The following is a 20,764-nucleotide window of genomic DNA, read 5'->3' as shown; positions in this document are numbered from 1 at the left end:
ACTGCCCTCGTGAAGCTGACACTCTAGTGGGGAAAGTGACACAAATAATCCACAAGTCCACTGGGAATAATAACACTTATCAAGTCCTCACCGAGTGCTTCCAGAAGAGCCGGCCACCCCGGGATGGGGGTGTAGCTCAGTGGCAGAGCATTTGCCTGGCAGGCATGGGGCCCTGGATTCAGTCCCAGCAAGGTGAAACTTTTTTAAAAAATGTGGCCACCCCATTTATGGGCTTTTTTTATTGAGGGACCTCTGTTGGGCTCCTGCCTAGTGGTTAGGCAATCTTCTCCACATTCCTGTCACACTGACGACATGATTAGCCCCATTTTGCAGATGGGGAAACTTGGGTTCAGTGCAATAAAAGATGGATGAGCCTGGGATTGGAGTCCAGGTCTGGCTGACTCTGGCGCCCAGGCCTTAGCCGCCGCCTATGCAGCCTCGCGCTAGAGCAGCCCCCCTCCCAGCCCGCGATGGTCACGCCACCGTGTACCAGGCCTGCGCTGGGCGGCTTCCAGCCCTGCGCGGGGCAGGGGGTGGGGGGGAAGGGTGACCTCCCGCCGCCGCGCCCGCCCCACAGCCCCGCCCCCCGCGACCGCCCAGATGCAGAGGGCGGGGGAGGCCAGCGGTGGGGATCCAGCCCCTGGGACCGCTGGCGGGGACAAAGGGGGACGAGTCGGGCACCCGCGACGTGCACACACACCTGCCGTGCAGGTGAGACCGCGTCCACCCCACCACTCTGCCTTTCCCCTGACCCTACTGGCCTGGGGGACCCGAGGGGCGGGGCCTGACGGGGGCGGGGCCAGGGGCGGGGCCAGCCCGAGGGCCGGGCGGCCGGGCGGCGGCGCGGAGGACGCAAGGGCGGCGGGACGCAGGGACGGCGGCGGCCGGAGCGCGCCAGGCGAGTAGGACCCGGGCTGGGGTCGGGCTTCGAGTCGGGTTCGGAGTTCGTGTGCGGTCCCTTCCCCACCTCCAACTCCGGGCACAACCTCGTGGTTCCTTAGGAGCCACTGCCTCCAACCTCAACTGTCCCGAACTTCCCCGACTGAGAGCATCTCGGTCTCGCGCCCCTGTCCCCTCCCCATCTTTGACCCTAGCCCCACTTTCCTCTTCCCGCATCTACCTCCATCCCTCCACCGTGCCCTGTCCCTCTCCCCCACCCCTGCCTCCCCTCTACCTCTCTCCTTCGCCGCCTCTCTCCCTCTCTCGGCCCCTGTCCTGCCCTCCCGCCCTTCGGTCCCTCCTCCCGCCCTCTGTGGCAGGGCCAGGCCCCAGGCGGCGGGAAGGCGGCCCGGCGTCCGGCCGGGCTGGGCCTCGGCCTGGCGGCTGGGTCGGCGTGGGGAGCGGCAGCTGTTTGCTATTAGCCTGGGACCCCGCAGGCCCCGCCCCTCCCTGCATGGGGCGGGGTATCCTCGCCCCCAACTTTGGGGCGGAGAGAGGGGCAGAAAAACCCCCGGAGATGTCCTGGCTGGCAGGGAGGTGCTTTGGGGAGCTCCTGAGCTCCCCCACCTGACCCTTCTTGGAGACCCCTGTACCCCTTCCCTGAGCTCCCCACCTGACCCTTCTTGGAGACCCCTGTACCCCTTCCCTGAGCTCCCCACTTGACCCTTCTTTCCCCTCCTGTTCCTCCAGGAGTCCTTCCACCCACATGCCACCACCCCACACTCCCAGTGTCTCTTTCTCTGGCCATGGAAGGTGGTCAGATAATTGGAGACCTGCAGACCTCCATGTCTGGGAAATGGGTAGAGGGCCGTGGAGTCTGCAGGGAGTGGCTTGGTGGGTTCTAGTGGAGCCGCTTTTCCACTGCCCAAGTGACCCGAACAAGTCGCCGCACTTTTCTGCCCCCTTAGGTTCTCCATCTGTAAGCCAGAGTAATAACTACCCACCTTGACTATTGTTATAATGTTGATGTTATTTGCTACACCTACTGGGTGTACCTGCTCCCCCTGCCCCAGGCTATACCAAACCTGCTCCCTGCCTCTGGGTCTCTCCTAAGTCCCCAGAAAATATTTCAGATCAACTTCCTGTTGCTCATGGGGGTGAGGCTACAGGCAGATTGAAAACCAAATTTCCTACAACTGGTGACCTTGCATTCCAGGTGTGGAAAGCCAGTGAAGCTAGGACAGAGACGTGGAGAGACAGGCAAAGAGAAGTGGAGAGACTGAGAGACAGAGAGGTGGAGAGAGAGGCAGAGAAGAGTGGAAAGAGAAAGACGTGGAGAGAGACTAAGCAAGTCAGGACGAGAAGACATACTCAGCTGTCCCTGGAACCCCAACCCCGCCTTCATGCCCAACAGGTGCCCCGCTTGGTCCCAGGTACCCATTGCCCAGGTACCCTCATGCCAGAAAGGGTTCACTTTCTTTGTGGGATGAGCTGTGGGTTCTGCAGCAAGGTGGCTAGAAGTCAGATTGCAGAAAGGATTGGCCAAGTTCAGGCAGGGTTTGGGGGACAAAAGGGCCCTGCCTAGTCTCCAGGGCTGAGGGGGGTTTAGTGAGAAGCCCTGATTGTTCCTCCCTTTTGCAGCCTCCAGGCGCCCCCTCTTACTTCCTCCCCTCCACCCCATGGCTTCCCGGGCCTCTGCCCCAGCTCTCTATCCCTGCTGCACCCCCAAGCCCGGACACATCCTGGGGGGGCAGGAAGTTCTGTGTAGCCCAGCAGCGAAACTGTTTATTTTTAGAGAAAATTGTTTCCATAAAGGGGAAGGGCTTCGTGCCTCCCACTTTCCCTACCTCCCATCAGGGCTCTCTGCCTTGGGGTCGCCTAGGGGTCCACTACCCCTGTGTGGCTCCTTAGATCCTTGCAGGAAGACTGTCCCCCGTTAGCACCCCAGCCTGTCTGTCTTAGCCCCCAGTTTTTTCTGTGGCCAGCTCCAGGCCTGGGCTGAGGAGAGGGGGTTCAGGAAGGGTGGGGCTGTCAGGCTTGGGGCCCCCGGCCCTGGGGCCGAGTGGAGGCAGGGCTGTGGGAACAGCTGGAGCCTGTCCAGGGGCTGGACAGATGTGCACGCAGGCCTTAGGTTTGATTTCTTTGTTCCGGGCCTTTCCTTGGCTGGGCAGAGTGTGCATATGAGAGGGTCCCAGACCTGGGTGGAGCCACTGTGTGGCCACATTCCCCTCCCCCTTCAGACTCCTCCTGACCCGTTCCACCACCCCCTCTCCCCAGGTAACCTTCAGCCAGTGTTGCAGGCAGTCTGACTCACTGTCCCCCAAGTGACTCCTGAGGAACAACTGCAGACAAGAAGATGGCCCAAGTCCTGCATGTGCCCGCCCCTTTCCCAGGTCAGGGGTCTGGGGGGGGAGGGGGAAGGGCCCTGCCCTGGGAATTCTGTCCAGGGCTTTGCCCTGAGGGCCTGAGGGGGAGGCCACAGCCCAGCCCTGGGAGGACTTGAAGGACACAGAATCTTGCTGGGATGAAGGGGTAACCCGAGGGGGAGATAGGGACCTGTCCTGGGAGGCTGTTGTGGGGACATGGTGCAGCACTGGGGTCCTGGGCAGGAGAAGTACAGCCCTGCGGTGGCCGGGGGATCTGAAGGAAGGAACCTTCTCGCTGGGAAGGGGTTTAGTTTGAAGGGGCCAGAAATCCCTGTGCTGGGGACTTGGGAGGCACAAGAGAGGGTCAGAGTCAGAGTGGGACACCCTTTCCTTCTGGGGGTGGGCCCGGCTCTCCTGGGAGAGTGTGGGGGAGAGATAGCCCTGCTGGGGGACCAGAGGGAGGCAGTCCGGGCCCTCTGTCTCAGGGCAGGCAGGAGGACACCGAGTCTCCAGGGAGCTCAGCCCTGCTCTGGGAGGCCTGAGGGTGACCTGGAGTCGGCGTGGAATGCCGGGTGGGCTCCAGCCTTCGGGCACATGGAACCTGGCCCTCCTGGGCATCAGCCTGGGCCCAGGCAGGGGGACAGCAGTGCTTAGAGGTGCTGGCCTCTCTCCACCCCAGGGACCCCAGGCCCAGCCTCCCCACCTGCCTTCCCCGCCAAGGAGTCTGACCCACCCTACTCGGTGGAGACCCCCTACGGCTACCGCCTGGACCTGGACTTTCTCAAGTACGTGGATGACATCGAGAAGGGCCACACGCTGCGGCGGGTGGCCGTGCAGCGCCGTCCCCGTCTGGGCTCGTTGCCGCGAGGCCCTGGCTCCTGGTGGACGTCCACCGAGTCGCTGTGCTCCAACGCCAGCGGGGACAGCCGCCACTCGGCCTACTCCTACTGCGGCCGGGGCTTCTACCCGCAGTACGGCGCCCTGGAGACGCGCTCCGGCTTCAACCCGCGTGTGGAGCGCACACTGCTGGACGCCCGGCGCCGCCTGGAGGACCAGGCGGCCGCGCCCCCTGGCCTGGGCTCCCTGACGCCCAGCGCAGCCGGCTCCACGGGCTCCCTGGTGGGCGTGGGGCTGCCGCCGCCCACGCCTCGAAGCTCGGGACTGTCCACGCCAGTGCCGCCCAGCGCCGGGCACCTGGCCCACGTGCGGGAGCAGATGGCCGGTGCCCTGCGGAAGCTGAGGCAGCTGGAGGAGCAGGTGAAGCTGATCCCTGTGCTTCAGGTGAAGCTGTCAGTGCTGCAGGAGGAGAAGCGGCAGCTCACGGTGCAGCTCAAGAGCCAGAAGTTCCTGGGCCACCCCACCGGGGGCCGCAGCCGCAGCGAGCTCTGCCTGGACCTCCCAGACCCGCCCGATGACCCGGCGGCGCTCGAGACCCGGAGTGTGGGCACCTGGGTCCGCGAGCGGGACTTGGGCATGCCCGACGGGGAGGCGGCGCTGAATGCCAAGATTGCCGTGTTGGAGACCCAGCTCAAAAAGGCCTTGCAGGAGCTGCAGGCGGCCCAGGCCAGGCAGGCCGAGCCCCAGCCCCAGGCCTGGCCCCCGCCCGACAGCCCCATCCGAGTGGACACGGTCCGGGTGGTGGAAGGGCCGCGGGAGGTGGAGGTGGCGGCCAGCACAGCTGCTGGGGCCTCTGCACAGCGAGCACAGAGCCTGGAGCCTTATGGAGTGGGGCTGAGGGCCCTGGCGACATCAGGAGGGGCAGAGAACCCCCCCGTGTTCCGCAGTCACGAGGTGGTGGAGACAATGTGCCCGGTGCCCACTGCGTCCACTAGCAACGTCCACGTGGTCAAGAAGATCAGCATCACAGAGCGGAGCTGCGAAGGGGCCGCAGGTGAGTGTGGCGCCGGGGGAGGGGAGAGTCTGTGGATTGTCTTTCTCTCCGCTGCTCATCCTGACCCTGGGAATGGCAGGGCCCAGCCCCTGCCCCAGCCTTTCACCAGCCGCATCATCCAGCTCTCAGAGCCTCTGTCTTTTCATCCACAAACAAGTGAGCCACTGACCTAAGGGCTGTAGAAACCATGTGGAGAAATTGGGTGTCTAGCGTGGGACCTTCTGCATGGCTCACTGTGAACTTCAGAACAGGAGTTATCTGGCGGAGGCTCTGTGTAAGTCTGTTGGTTAGCTGGGCAGAAACCCTCCTTGTGTATTCAGTAAGTGGCGGGAATCCATCTCTGGTACAGGAAACAGGTTGTTCATATAACCGGTAGCCTCAGGTATAGCTGGATCCAAGTGCTCAGATGCCATCAGGAATCTGTAAGTTATTGTCACTCTCCTTCCTACCCTGGAGATGGGCAGAGGAAGGTGGCCCCATCGCTCCAGGGCTTTTTCCTTCCAGCTCCGTGGAAAGGGAGCCCCTTAGTCTAAATAGTACCAGTCAAAGACCCAGGAGTGGCCTTCATTGCCTATTCCTGGATCCTGAAGGAAGAGAAGCCCCACCCAGGCTCTGTGGCCTTTAAGAGAGGAAGGGGGTGCTCCAGAAGAAGGGCTGAATCCTCATGCCAGGAAAGAGGGTGCAGGGTGTGCAGAACATCAGCTGCCCAGCCACTGCTGCCCTGAGGGCCCAGGGAGAAGCTACCAGAATGACTCATAATAATGACAGCTGTTCTTTATTGAGTACCCACCGAGGAGTGCTAAATGCTGTGCAAAGTGTTTTACCGAAGGAGGGGTCATCTGTGCAGCCAGAGGACCTGAGTTCAGATACACTTCCTGCTGTGTGACCTGGGTGAGCAATACCACCTCTCTGGGCCTCAGCTCACCTCTCTGTGAAGTAGCATAGTACTGGTTCCCACCCCTGAAACCCTGGTGAATTCACATACACAGTAAGTGCTCAATCGGTGCTTCTTGTTGCTTCTGCTAATAATTTTAGGTCAACCTATTTATAGCTGGGGAGACTGAGGCTTCACTCGCTTCACTTCACTTCACTGAGGTGTCACACAACCAGGAAGCAGCTGAGCCGGGATCTGAGCCCAGGCCAGCTTGAACCTGGGGCAGGGCTCCAAGGGGGGTCCCAGATTCTCCTCCCGCCTGCAGGGTCAGCTGCCCAGCGCCCAACCAACATCCGGAGGGCAGGGACTGAGGGCAGGGACCCAGCTGTGCTTTCTCACTTCCCTGTGTTGTTCCTGGCCAACTCCGGACACCACTCCTCTGTTCCGTGTCCATCCAAACACCCAGCCCTGCGACTCTGGCCTTCAGCCAGCGGTCCCGCCCGGCCCAGCCTCGGAATCTCTGAGAGGCACCCTCCATTCCAGACATGCTTCCCAGGGCAGCCATGGGGCCTCCTGCTTGCAGGACATACAGACATAGCAGTGTCCACCCCCTGTGCAAGCCGCTGTCCCTGAAGGTCCTTCCTGGTGGCTTACTCCACTCCCTCTTGCTGCAGGCAACCTTGGTCTTTGCCTTGCTTGGGCAGAGCTGGAGTACATTCATTCATCTCGATATCTCATTTAGCAGACCTTTATGGAGAGCCCACTAGGTGCTGGACTGTTGTAGGCACTGGGAATGCAACCGTGAACTAGACAGACCAAAGCCCCCGCAACAACTGAACAAGAGACTGCAGTGATCGGAAATGTCACTTCAGGGAATTCACGTGTTTAAAGCAAAAAAGTAGAGACGTGGAATTGGGGACAGCTAGATAGGGTGGTGGCCTGGGTTCAGCTCTGACTTCCTGCTCCCTGTCCCTGGGTCCCGCAGCATGCTGCGTAAGCCCTCTATGCCTCAGGTCCTCATCCATGAACTGGGGGTCCTGCCAGTCTGTTACTGAAACACTCTGAGCCTTCGGTCACAGCCAAGGGCACGGCTCAGTGGTAGAGCAAGGGGTTTACATGTGTGAAGCCCTAGGTTCCCTCCCCAGCAACACAAAAAAGGGGGGGAAAGGTGGGAATCATGTCAAATGGTCAGCAGGGCCCAGGGCATGAGGCAGGGTGCAAGGTCACCTCCAGGCCTTGTGGCATCTCCCAACCAAGATGCAAAGGAGTCAGGTGGGCAAAGGAGTAAAGGAAACAGTGTTCTGGACAAGGCCTAGCGGTCAAAGGCCCTAAGGTGAAGAAGGACTCCTCAAAGTGTCGAACGGAACCAGTCACTCCGGCAGCTCAGCTCCGGAGGCTGAGGCAGGAGGGTTGCAAGTTCAAGGCCAGCTTCAGGAACTTAGTGAGGCCTGGCCTCCAAAAATTAAAGTAAAAAGGGCTGGGAACATAGCTCATGATAGAGCACCCTGGGGTCCATCCCTAGTACTGGAAAAAGAAAAAAGAAAATTATGGCATTCCAGGGTGTTATTTGATGCCTGTTTCATATTTTATTCATTTGAATTCACAATGACCCTATGAAGTGTTGATGTTTTAATTCTCATTTTACAGATGAGGAAACCCAGGCCCAGGGAGGTAAAGGAATTTGCCTATGGTTCTCAAAGCCAACACTCAAACTGTGTCTTTAGTTTAACATGATCCTGGGAGCATTTTCTCTATTCGTCCAAATTCTTTGGACATGCTATTTTTTTAAATACTGACACCATTTTCTTCTCTCTCGTTCTTTTGTGGTGCTGGGAATGGGACCCAGGGTCTTGAGTGTGCTAGGTAAGTGGTCTACCACTGAGCTACAGCCCCCAAAACAATCAATTATTTATTGATTGATTGATACTGGGGATTGAACCCACGGGCAGTTTACCACTGAGCCACATCCCCAGCCCTTTTTATTTTTCTGTTTTGAGATAGGATCTCACTAAGTTCCTTAGGGCCTCAAACTTGCGATCCTCCTGCCTCAGCCTTCCAAGGAGCCGGGATTACAGGTATGCACCATCATGCCTGGCCCAGAATTGATTTTTAAAAATTTAAGTTATTGAGCTGCACCAAGTGTGGACAGAGCGCCAGCCGTGGGCATGTAAAGTAATTCAGTAAAAGACATGAAGGCCCTTGAAAATACCCTTCCCGAAACCTGTCGTAAGCAAAGAGGGTGGACCACGCGAGACGTTCTCCCAGCGTTGAGTTGACCTGAGTCTCCAGTCTGCCAGCCACACCCGCTGGTCTCCTGTTTTGCTTTGGTATTTCTTCTCTGTCCCCTCCGTCCTTAGCCGGACAGCTTTGCAACTCTGCAGGCTCTACCTTCTCTCTCGTCAGCTCACCCGTCTCCGTTCCGTTTTCCCTGCCTTATTGAGATATTATCAAATATTAAGAAAAAAACCCGGGGGCTGGGGATGTGGCTCAAGCGGTAGCGCGCTCGCCTGGCATGCGTGCGGCCCGGGTTCGATCCTTAGCACCACATACAAACAAAGATGTTGTGTCCGCTGAGAACTAAAAAATAAATATTAAAAATTCTCTCTCTCTCTCTCTCCCCTCTCTCACTCTCTCTTTAAAAAAAAATTAAAAAAAAAATACTTTCACTTTAAAAAAGAAAAAAACCCCAGTTCAGTGCCTCCTCCTGTCCTCATGGTGCAGAAGCAGCCATCGGTGAGACGTCAAGGAACAGGCATGCCAGGTGCTGTGTGCACACCTCTGGTCCCGCAGCTGGGGAAGTTGAGGCAGGAGGAGTGCAAGTTCAAGGCCAGCCTGGGCAACTTAGCTAGACAAGGGATAAAGGAACAAGCTTGGCTGTGCCCCAGCGAAGCTTTACTTGTGCATGCTGAAATTCGATTTTTTTTAATATGTTCCACATGTCCTATAGCATTTATTCTTTATTTTTTTCCCAAACCACTTAAAAATGTAAAAACTGTCTGGTATGGTGGCACATGCATATAATCCCAAGCAACCCCGGGAGGCTGAGGCAGGAGGATCACCAAGTTCAAGGCCAGCCTCAGCAACTTAGTAAGGCTCTAAGCAACTCAGTGAGACCTGTCTCTAAATAAAATACCAAAAAAGGGGTGGGAGTGTGGCTCAGTAGTTAAGTGCCCCAGGTTCAATCCCCAGTACCCAAAAAAGAAAAAAAAAAAAAAACTGCCCATATACCACACCTTCCCAATCTCTCCTCTGTGCCATTCAGGTACCCCCACCTCCACCACTTCTTTCCCCCATCTTTTTCTTTTTTTTTTTCCTAATGTGGTGCTGGGGATTGAGCCTGTGCCTCTCACATAGAATGCAAGTGCTCTGCCACTCAGCGGCACTTCCATTTTTATTTTGAGACAGGATCTGGCGGAGTTGCCCAGGCGGGCCTCAGACTTGTGATCCCCGGCCTCAGTGGCTGCATCTACAGGCGCATGCCACCACGCCCGGCCCTCCCCTCGTCTACAGGCGCATGCCACCACGCCTGGCCCTCCCCTCCCATTTGCTATCATTCCTGGTTCTTCACCTTCCAGAAGTTTATTTAGATATTTGGTGTCACTGGAAAATATGCCCTGTGTGTGTTTAATTTCCTTAAATGGTATTGTGTTTCAGAAAAACAAAAATCTCTTTCTTATTTTTTTCCTCCTTTTTTTTTTTTCCTCCTGTGCTGGGGATGGAACCAGGCCTCACGCAGCTTTGCTGCTGCTCTCCCACTGAGCCGTCCCCCACCCTGTCCTTTCTCCACGTACACTGGTGGGTTTGTGGGTTTTTTTTTTTTTTTTCTTGTAGATGGACGCAATACCTTTATTTTATTTATATGTGGTTCTGAGGGTGGAACCTAGTGCCTCACACATGCCAGGCAAGTGCTCTGCCCCTGAGCCACCACCCCAGCCCTACACTGGTGTTTTTAAATCTGGTTTGTCACTTTCAAGAAGCTCAGTAGATTTCTGTCCCGGGTGAGTTCCAGCCTTTCCCCATCTCCTCCCCTCGTGGTGGGAGCGGGAGGTAGCTTCCACCTTTGGCTCCTGTGGACGATGCTAGGGCCACCCTCCCTGGCCTCCGGGTCCTGTCTGGTGGTCTGTGCCAACACCCCGTGGGATGCCCTCCGCCGGGCCTGGGCTGCTGCCTGGCTCCCCGCGTCTCGCGTCTCCGCATGAGGCCCATCCACCTTTCTTGCTTTGCCCGCCTTTTGCTGGTGCAGAGTTCTCGCTCCCTGTTGGAATTTGCATTTCTCTGGTTTCCAGTGCGGCTGAGCGTCTCCCTGTGGTCTAATGAGCCTTCATCCATTTCTCTAGGAGGAACTTTCAGAGGTTCTTGGCATCATCCAGAATAGGGAGTGGCAGACGATGACCTGCCGCCTGTTTTTGTGGCCCTCAGCTGAGAAATGTTTTTATATTTTTAAGCAATGGAACTGGGCCAGGGTGGAGCCCGAGGATGGAGCACTCGCCTAGTGCCCATGGCCCTGGGTTCCGTCCCCAGCAACGCCTCCCCCAAAAAACTGATGGTGAAACACACAACATAAATTTATGAGTTGAACCGTTTTAAGGGAACTGTTCATTCATGGCCGTGAGCACGTTCCCACTGTCGCATAGCCATCCCCACCTCGAGCTCCGGAGCGTTCACCTCTTTCCCCGTTAAACGCTGAGCCCCAGCCCCAGCCCTGCACCCCGCTCTGCCTCTTCCATTTCTGTCTCTGGTCTGGTGACTCTGGCACCTCCAGTGAGTGGAGTCTGTCTGCGCCTTGTGTCTGGCCAATTTCACGAGCCTGTGCATCCGTCTCATCTGTTCTTTCTCCTGTGACTCTAAGTCAGGAGCCCTGAGTCTGGGGCAGAGATGGGGAGTGACAACCATGTGCACATAATCCCAGTGGTTTAGGAGGCTGAGGCAGGAGGATCGCAAATTCAAAGCCAGCCTCAGCAACTTAGTGAGGCCCTGTCTCGAAATAGAAAAAGGGCTGAGGATGTGGCTCAGTGGCCGTGCGCCCCTGGGTTCAGTGCCCGGCACCAAAATACAAAATAAACACAAAGGTTGGGAATGACCATCTGCCTCCCCACACGTTCCACTTGGCTATACCGTGTGTTTAATGTGGGTTTATTGTCAAGGTTTAAAAGAAAACGAGGCCAGGTGTGTCACTCGGAGGTAGAGCACTTGCCTCGAATGCACGAGGCCCTGGGTCCCATCTTCAGTACTGCATAACAAATTGCAATAAATGTTAAACATAAAATAATCGGGGGATTCACGTACACTGGCATTTGCCCTTGGCTCCCGTGGGAGCACAAGCCTCGGCCACACCCTGGGTCCGTCTCTAGGCCCAGTGTCACCTGCAGCCCTGCCCTCCCACCCTGGCCCGTGCGGGGCCTCTCTCCCTTCTCCGCTACCCTTGAGTGTTGCGTGTGAACTTGAGGAAGTCATGCTGCATGTGTCAAGAAGATTGTATCCATTAAGGGGACTTCAAAGCACTGGCCTTTAGCAGCTGTGCCCAGTGGCAAGAAGGGGAAACCCCGCGGAAGTGGCAACTCCGAGGCCATCTGTGGCCTGGGGGCCTGACTGGATCCTGAGACAGGGCAGCCTGGCACGGTGGAGGCTGGACGGTCATTCGCTCTCTGGCCTGCTGGGCTGGGGCGTTAGCCTCCTGCTGTCCCTATCCCAGCTTGGGCGGCAGATGACCCAGGGATTGTGCCTAGGAAGTCACCTTTGTCCTCAACCTACTTAGGAAGCATTTCAACTGTGATAAATACACGTAAAACTTACCAGTTGAACCTTTGTTTCTTTCCTGCAGTGCTGAGGATGGAGCTCAGGGTCTCCTGAGCTTGGCAGGTGCTCCACCACTGAGCTGCACCTCAGCCCCAAGTCCTGGGTTCCTAATAGCCATGTGGCTTCACTTTCCTGATGATTAAAGCAATGCCTGCCTAACGTCAAATCAGGGGATCTAACACTCCCATGCTTTAGGCATGTAATACTTTTTGGGGGGAGGGCGGCCCTGGGAATTGAACTCAGGCACTCGACCCCTGAGCCACATCCCCAGCCCATTTTTAAATTTTATTTAGAGACAGAGTCTCACTGAGTTGCTCCGTGCCTTGATTTTTGCTGAGACTGGCTTTGAACTTGTGTTCCTCTTGCCTCAGCCATAAATAAGGATGGGTATAGCTCAGTGGTTGTGCTCCCCTGGGTTCAATCCCCAGTACCAAATAATAAATACAAAGCCCGGGAATGGTCATCTGCCTCCCCATATGTTCCACTTGGGTATCCAGTGTGTTTAATGTGAATTTATTATTAAGGTTTAAAAGAAAAAGTCAGGAGGCCAGGGATGTCACTCAGTGGTAAGAGCACTTGCCCAGCATGCACGAGGCCCTGGGTTCCATCCCAAAAAAGAAAATAAACAGCGGGGCGTGGTGGCACACCCCTGTAATCCCAGCAGCTAGGGAGGCTGAGAAAGGAGGATCACAGGTTCAAAGCCAGCCTCAGCAGCGGCAAGGTGCTGAGCAACTTAGCAAGGCCCTCTCTCAAAACACAAAAGGGCCGGGACTGGGGCTCAGTGGCTAAGTGCCCCTGGATTCAGTTCATGGTACCAATAAATAAAGAAGAAAAACTAAGCACGAAATGAATTCTAAAACACAATGCTACTTAAAAGGGGACTGGGATGTGGCTCAGTGGTAGAGAGCCCCTGAGGTTCAATCCCCACTACCAAAAAAAAAAAGAGTTTACAGTCATTTGGAAGTAACAAGTATTTCTCCAGGGCTCTTGACGTGCTGGATTGTGGTAAGCCCTTCATGTCATTCTGCCTTTCGTCTGCACAGTGGTGATGCCATGAGGTAGGATATGTCATCTGCTTGAAACCCAGAGAAGTTGAGTGACTTGCTCCAGGTCACTCAGCTCATAGGTGAAAAGTCTGAGTCTCCACTCTGACCACCATGCTCTAGGCTGTGATCAAACCCGTTGCCTAGAGAATACTTCATACAGCATCAGGGCGGGGACTCTCAAGCCAGCCCTGTAGGGCCACAGGGACCCTGTCCCTGATCAGCGGCAGGGCAAGCCACAGACTAGAGTTAGTGTAGGATTTTGCCACCCACTTGCTGGTGACCTTAGAGCTCTTGTCCCCGCCTCACCTCTAAGAGTCGCTATGCCTCAGTTTCCTCCCCTGCCACAGCCTGACCCTCCAGATGACACAATGTAAGACTTAGCCCTCCTAAGAGCACCTGGCTCAGGACATGTGAGTGACAAGCAGCAACTGTCACAACTGTTATCATTTGCTTATTGTGACCCTCAGCAGATGCCTCATCTCGTGTCCTTCCAGGTCTCTCACGGGCACCTACAGAGTCCTCGTCCCCGTCAGGGTCTGCAGCAGCCGCCGCCCGGGTGGAGCCCGAGGAGAGCACAGGCCAGGTGCCCGCGGGTGACTGCACCAGCAGGGAGCCCACCAGGCAGGTGGCCTCTTGCGAATTGGAGGAGGCCAGGGGTGCAGGTAAGGGGTGGTGGCCACGGAGGGGGACAGGACCAGGGTGACCAGGATGGGTTGAGCTCTTTCTGTGACGCAGTCCTCCCTCTAGGCGGTTCCCTGGCCGGAGTACGGTCCATCATGAAGCGGAAAGAGGAGCCCGCGGACCCCGAGGCCCAGCGCAGGAGCCTGCAGTTCGTGGGTGTCAACGGCGGGTGAGAGGACCCCCATCCCACAGCCCTTCTCTTTTTTTCAGTTCATTCATGCAGAAGAAAGAGCGTAATAAACACCTTATTCTAAGTCCCCCACTTGGGCTAATCCATTGACTCAAATGACAACAGGTAGATGAGGAGACAGGCCTGAGGAAGCTGCGTGTCTAGCAGGGGTAGTGATCCGGGAGGCCAGGTACGGTGGTGCACACCTGTAATCCCAGTGAGGGGGGCTGAGGCAGGAGGATGGCAACTTTGAGGCCAGCCTCAGCAATTAAGCAAAGCCTTAAGCAATTGAGCAAGATCGTGTTTCAAAATTAAAAAATAAAAAAGGACTGGGGGTGTAGCTCAATGGTAAAGGGCCCCTGGGTTCAATTCTTAGTACCAAAAAAACAAAACTCAGTGATCCAGGAGTCTGCCCTGGCTCCAGAGCTTGTGGCTGGCCTAGCCCCTGGGAGATGCTGATTCCACTCCCTGCTCTGATGCAGCCTTGATCCAATGGGGCAGTGGGTCCTGAGAGCAGGTTCCAGGCCAGATGGAGCCTCTGAGGAGACACTGCTGGCCCTGACCCATAGGAGTCCCAGAAGCAGAGGACAAGTAGGAGCAGGCAAAGTGAAGGGCGGGGTGTGGGAGGGCGCTGCTGATAGAGGCGCCAGCCCAGGCAGGAGGTGGCAGATAGAGAAGCAGGACGCCGAGGCAGCCATGGCCAGTGGGGGCCTCCAGTGCCACCCAGGAGCTTAGGGTGTCCAGGAGCAGCAAGGAGCCCAGAGAGTCCTGTGCAAGGCAGGTGGAGGTCGAGTTGGTGACACCCTTGGGGCAGGGGCAGGGGGCACAGAGGGCAGAAGTTGTAGAGCAGCACCTGGCGTGGCCAGTCACAGCTGCTGTTCCTGCAGCGTGGACGGGATGCCAGCTGCCGTCCCTTCCCGTCTGCAGCGTCTCCTCACCTGCCTTCCTTCCTCCCCAGGTATGAGTCCTCATCGGAAGACTCCAGCACAGCCGAGAACTTCTCAGATAATGACAGCACAGAGAACGAGGCCACAGAGCCCGAAGGCAGGGCTCCAAGTGTGGCCTCAGTGCCCCAGCTCAGGCCAGGGACAGCGGTGGCCAAGACCGGCCGGCAAGAGTGTCGGTTATCTCGGGAGTCTCAGCACGTACCCACGGCTGAGGGGGCCTCGGGGTCCAACTCGGAGGAGGAGATCCGGTCAGTTTTCTGGGTGGGAGAGACTCAGAGAGGGTGAGGACGGGTGAGTCTCTTTCTCAGATCCAGCCCAGCCCTCTGAGAGCCCACCTACCAGTCATGCACACTGTAGTGGGAATTGGCCAACAAGTGCTTTCTCCTGAGCATCTAAAGTTCTGGAGGCCATCAAAGCCTCTTTCTAGTTCCTGGTGTTAGGTTTTAGGAGACAGAAGTTTCTCCTCTCTTTGGGGCATGTACTCCAACACCCGTTCTATTTATTATATCTCCTATTTTTTTTTCCTGATAAAAAATCTGCCCTGAGGAAAGACTTTCTGTTCATTCCTGGCCATTTGGAATAACCCAGCCCACATGTCCCCTTTGTCCTGTAACCTGTGTGTTCCCCATGACCCTGGTGAAGAGGGTCTGCAGTGCCGCCCTTCAGTTGACCCTGGCAGGACTTCATGGGTGCCACAGTGGAGAGCTCTCCTCCAGCTCCCCAGCTGGATGTGGGGTGGGGACAGGCGTCCAAGGGACCTGACGCTCAGACCAAGGTCCTCTTGTTCTTTGGCAGGATGGAGCTGAGCCCCGACCTCATCTCGGCCTGCTTGGCCCTGGAGAAGTACCTGGGCAACCCCAACGCCCTCACGGAGCGGGAGCTGGTAGGCTGAGCCCTAAGCAGACCCCCATCCCGTCCCACCACTCCTGGCTGCTGCTTGCCCTGGCCCCCTCCATCCGCCTAGTGAAGACCCTGAGACCCACAGCCGGGGCTCTGGGATGGGTGGGACTTGAGTCGTGGACCCTGGAGACGGGCCAGGGAGGCAGAGGGGGGCCCCAGTTCAGTGGTCGCTCTTGCTTCTGCGGCCTGAGGGGAGGGGCTGCCTTGCTCTTCCCTCGGAGGTGGTCTCCAGGCAGAGGCCGCCTTCTGGGAAGGCATCCCGTGTCTATACCCGCCCTGAGGGTCTTAGTGAGTTGGGGTGCTGTCCCTCAGAGCCCCGTGCAGGGTGGGGGGCACCTCAGTTGGCTCCAGGGGCTCCTCTGGGGGGAAGACCTCCCCCATCCGGGCCTTTGTCCCTCACACCCCTCCCCCACCTAGAAAGTGGCCTACACCACAGTGCTGCAAGAGTGGCTGCGCCTGGCCTGCCGCAGCGACGCACACCCCGAGCTGGTGCGGCGCCACCTGGTCACCTTCCGGGCCATGTCCGCGAGGCTGCTGGACTACGTGGTCAACATCGCCGATAGCAACGGCAACACGGCGCTGCACTACTCCGTGTCACACGCCAACTTCCCTGTGGTGCGGCAGCTGCTGGACAGTGGTGAGCGGGGGTGGCCAGAAGGGGGCCCAGCCTCCCTGGGGGACACAGCCTCCCCTCTGGTGGAGGAGGCGCATCTCGTTCGGTATGATGGCAGTGGGGACCTGGGGCAGGGAGGACTTCCAATTAGGTGGCACCTAGACAGAGGGAGGGGAGCGTAGTGGCACTCAGGGCCTGGAGGGAAGGCGGCTTCCCTTCTGATGGCGGAGGCCTGGCCGTCCCAGGGCTCTCATCCACCGAGTCCCCTCCCCACCACGCAGGTGTCTGCCAGGTAGACAAGCAGAACCGCGCGGGCTACAGCCCCATCATGCTCACTGCCCTGGCCACCCTGAAGACCCAGGATGACATCGAGACTGTCATTCAGCTCTTCCGGCTTGGAGATGTCAACGCCAAAGCCAGCCAGGTAGGTGCAGGGACCCTGGGCCTGCACAGGCCTGAGGAGCTTGGCCCCTTGAGTGAGCCCCCATTGCGTGCCAGGCCCAGCGGTGCCCTCAGCTCCCATTCCGGGGAGCGGCCACTCCACAGGCTCAGAGGGGCTGCCTCATTCCTCGAGGTCAGAGTCCAGGAGGTGGGATCCGAACTGTGGTCCAGCTGCAGAGCCCTGCTCTTCATGACCTGCTGTGTGGCCCAAGGGCCTTGGGTTCATCCCTAGCACTGTCCCCCCACAAAAAAAAAAAAAAAGAGTAGGGCAGCCAAGACCCCATGGGATGCTGGGAAGGGGGTTGCAGCAAGTGGGGGCGCTCGGCACGGGAGCCCAGGGCAGCCCTGGAAGGTTCTGGAGAGGGGCATCTTACCTTTGGTCCCACGTGGACTATGACCATGGTCCTTGCCCAGGCGGGGCAGACGGCCCTGATGCTGGCGGTCAGCCACGGGCGAGTGGATGTGGTCAAAGCCCTCCTGACCTGCGAGGCGGACGTCAACGTGCAGGACGATGACGGCTCCACGGCGCTCATGTGTGCCTGTGAGCACGGCCACAAGGAGATCGCGGGGCTGCTGCTGGCTGTGCCCAGCTGTGACATCTCGCTCACCGACCGTGTAAGTGCCCGCCCGGGGGCTCCCCAGGAGGGTGGAGTGTGACCAGGCAGTAGCACAGCAACGGCTTCTTTGCAGGATGGGAGCACCGCTCTCATGGTGGCCCTGGATGCCGGGCAGAGCGAGATCGCGTCCATGCTGTACTCCCGCATGAACATCAAGTGCTCGGTGAGTCTCAGGCAGGGTGGGAGGGGGGCTGCAGGAGGCAACAGTTTGAGGCAGCCTCTGCATTTAACCAAATCTGGTCTCAAAAAGGACTGAGGATTAAAGTAGTTAAGTATTAAAGCACCTCTGGGTTCAATCCCTGGTACCCGCCCCACAAAATCATAAGGTATGGGAAGCTGAGACAAGAGGATCGCTTGAGACCAGGAGTTCAAGGCCAGTCAGGGCAACATAGCAAGACCGTGTTTCAAACAAAGAAATCATAAGTCAAACCATAGCTTGAAGACTGTATTTCCTGAGCACCTACTGTGTGTTAGTAGGTTCTGTGGTCACAGCAGTGTACAAAACTAAAAAAAATATTCTGCTTTCCTAGAGTGTGCATCTAGTAAGAGACACCATAAGCAAATCAGTATGTAATACCAGGTGACAGCACTAGAAAGAAATAAGGCAGTGAGAGGGATGGCCAGGGACGAGGGGAGCTATTTTAGGTCTCAGCGAAGAGGTGACATTTTGGGACTGGGATTGTGGCTCAGTGGTAGACTAGCATGCATGAGGCACTGGGTTTGATTCTTGGCACCACATACAAATAAATTTAAAAAAAAAATAAAGGTCCATCAACAACTAAAAATATATTAAAAAAAAAAAAAGTGACATTTCAGCCTGTACCTGAAGAAGTGAGGGAGTGAGTCACGTGGCCATCTAGGCAGAAGGGGCAGCCATGCAAAGGCCCTGAGGCAGGAATGTGCCTCTGCATTTACGAAGTATCAGGGAGCCCAGGAGGAAGAGGCAAGGGCAGAGTGACGTGGCAGATTGTGGGAGACCAGGGTGGGCCAGAGTGAGGACTTTGGCTTAGACTTCAACATGTCAGCATATTAAAGTCCTAGAAAACCTCACTGAAAAGAAACCTAACTCTGCGTAACTCAGCATTTCTCTTATTTGACCACAGAAATCTTGGTTTTTTTTTTTTTTTTCCCCCAAATCCTGCCTGAGCTGGGCATGGCAGCACACACTATAATCCCAGTAACTTGGGAGGCTGAGGCAGGAAGATTACAGTTTGAGGCCAGCCTGGGCATATGAGCAGGACTCTGTCAGTGGTAGAGTGCCTGCCCAGCAGGCACGAGGCTCTGGGTTCCATGCCCAGAACAGACAGGGGAACTGCCTAAGGGGCCCAGGGCCGCGACTGCCCAGACAGCCGCCCGTCTCCCACTCACCCCAGCTCCCACGGGAGCCCCGCCTTCCTACATCCCCACTCTCCTTGTGCCCTGCTCAGGGTGTCAGGACGCGGGGCCTCAGTCCTATCCCACAGGGAATCGCTGTGGGCCTGCTTCCAACTAGAAGATTGAATGATGGGGCCTCTAGTGTCCTAAATGTCCCTGCAGTTTGACCTGTGGCCCTGTCCCCAGAGACCCCTGAGGGACAGACCCTCATCCATCACCACCCACCCGGACCACTCACTGCGGTTTCTTCCACCCTGGCCCCCACTTCCTGGCCTCGCCCTACTCCCTGACCTCCAGCCTGTCTCCCCCGTAGCAGCCAGAGGCCACTGTGGACACTGGAGTCGGGGCACCTCTCTCCACTCTCAACCCTCTACGACTACCACCTCACTTGAGAAAAAGCCACAGTCCTTCTGGGAGCCTATCAGCCACCCTTCCTCGCTCCTGCCAGGGTACCTGTATCACAGCTCCTCTGCTTCTGCCCCAGGACCTTCGCACTTACTGTTCCTCCAGCTGCCTCTGCCAGCCTCTGGGATTAGGACACACACACACACACACACACACACACACACACACGCTCTGCCTGCATCCCCTCCATCTCTCATCCCCAGTGACAGTCCTCCAGCCTTTGTTTCTTCAAGGCATCCCTTATTTGAAGCCAAGGGCTACACCTCCTGCAGGGCAGGCCCACCAACCACATCCACAGGCCGGCCCTAATGTCCATGCCTCAGAAAGGGGATCTGAAATAGCACCAAACAAAAAGCACTGGCTTCTCGTTACAGTTCGCCCCGATGTCCGATGACGAGAGCCTGGCGTCGTCCTCCGCTGAAGAGTAGCCAAGGGAGGGCGGCCGGAGCCTCCCTTGGGGCCACTGGCCCGCCAGCCAGCCGTCCTGTCTCCTCTCTGCCCCTCTCTCCTTGGGCTTCCTCCCACCCCCCAGGCCCAAGTCTGGAAGGCAAACAGGTTTCCCTCCGCGTCCCCAGGGAGCCCAGGACACAGACACACAGGGGACTCCTGCTCCAGTTGGTTCTCCGGCACCCAAGTTCAGCGGCCCAGACTAAAGCTAAACTCTTGTCTAAAGCGGCGCCAGGGGCTCTTGGCGGGGTGTGGGTTTTATAAAGAACTTTGAGAACAATCAGCCGGCAATTATGGGCGGAGGAGGGGAAATTTTATATTTTTGAATCATTGTCGGGGGAGGGGCACGATCCTCCTGTGTGTTGCCAAATTTGAAAGTCACTGGAATTGCGTGTGCTCCTGTAACCCTGAATGTCAAGGCATGGTTCTCACTCAGTGGCTTTGCCCACCCCGCCTCCCCACTCGTACTAACTGTCCAGTTACAGCGTCTGCTGCCCCCACTCCAGGTGGCCTTCTGGGGGATATTTCTTCTCTTTCTTCACAGAATAGCTTCCGTCCTGTCACGTCACCCCCTGGGCAGAGATCTGAGCCCTTCTCTCTTGTTGTGTCTGCCAGCGTCACCCCCACTCAAGTTGGGGGACCCAGGACCCTGCGGCTTATGCCCTGGTAGCCTCTGACTTGTAGGTAACCCGTTCACAAGGAGAAATGACCCAGAAATCCATCCCGCCCCTGCACAGAGGCCCTGGCAAATAGCAAGTTTCCTAGAAAATCCTTCAGACCTAGAGTTGAAAGAAAAAGATCCAGTTCTCAGAGTGGCTGCTACATCCAGAGCCCAGAACCGTGGTTACAGGGCCCTCCTCTTCCTCCACAGGTCTCCAGAATTTCTCTCCTTAAAGGAAAGAAAACAGGGAATGTGTTTGTTGGCAGAGCACAGGGCAGGCTCCACAAACCCCATGTGTACACAATTAAAAGTTGGCTGCCCCCAGAGGACTCCTAGCGCAAACTTAAAGAGACAGGCCTTTGCCGAAAACCAAACAAAGGGCAGCTGGATTTTTTTTTTTTTTTTTAAACAACCTAGAGACTTTCCGGAGCTGCCTGGAGTAGAGCCTGCTGGAAACAGGGCTCGCCAGATTGGCTTACAGTTTCCTTCTGGGTCTGTTTTGTCCCCAGAATCTCAGTGTGGTTCTCTTTCCTGTTCCTTTCCTCGGGAAGCAGGAAAACGATCAGGCTTCCCCCTTCAGTGTGCCTTGTTAAGGGAGTGAGAGCCCTCCCCAGGCTTGTGCTGCCCTCCAGGTCCACAGGGCTTTGAAGCCCCAGC

General features: G+C 57.0%; 1 protein-coding gene across 5 annotated transcripts; it reads left to right on the top strand.

Moving 5' to 3' along the window:
• Nucleotides 1-588: 588 nt before the first annotated feature.
• Nucleotides 589-20,591, top strand: KANK2 (KN motif and ankyrin repeat domains 2). Of its 5 annotated transcripts, none has more exons than XM_081284206.1 (13): nucleotides 589-711; nucleotides 2,096-2,293; nucleotides 3,157-3,272; nucleotides 3,925-5,136; nucleotides 13,323-13,514; nucleotides 13,600-13,702; nucleotides 14,661-14,897; nucleotides 15,445-15,532; nucleotides 15,967-16,186; nucleotides 16,444-16,586; nucleotides 17,018-17,218; nucleotides 17,294-17,383; nucleotides 19,374-20,591. In XM_081284206.1, exons 3-13 carry the CDS (start codon nucleotides 3,236-3,238, stop codon nucleotides 19,425-19,427), a joined length of 2,577 nt encoding a protein of 858 aa, XP_081140332.1. In that variant the 5' UTR covers nucleotides 589-711; nucleotides 2,096-2,293; nucleotides 3,157-3,235; the 3' UTR covers nucleotides 19,428-20,591. The 5 variants fall into 5 exon arrangements, with proteins under 5 accessions (XP_081140332.1, XP_081140334.1, XP_081140330.1 ...); XM_081284208.1 differs by lacking the exon at nucleotides 589-711 and adding an exon at nucleotides 757-898 and having other exon boundaries at nucleotides 13,347-13,514; XM_081284204.1 differs by lacking the exon at nucleotides 589-711 and adding an exon at nucleotides 757-898.
• The last annotated feature ends 173 nt before the right edge of the window (nucleotides 20,592-20,764 follow it).

The sequence above is a fragment of the Spermophilus citellus genome (assembly GCF_964194105.1).
Source record: "Spermophilus citellus genome assembly, chromosome: 3".
NCBI lineage: Eukaryota > Metazoa > Chordata > Mammalia > Rodentia > Sciuridae > Spermophilus > Spermophilus citellus.
The sequence above is the reverse complement of the archived record's forward strand: the minus strand, read 5'-3'. Positions and strand labels throughout refer to the sequence as shown.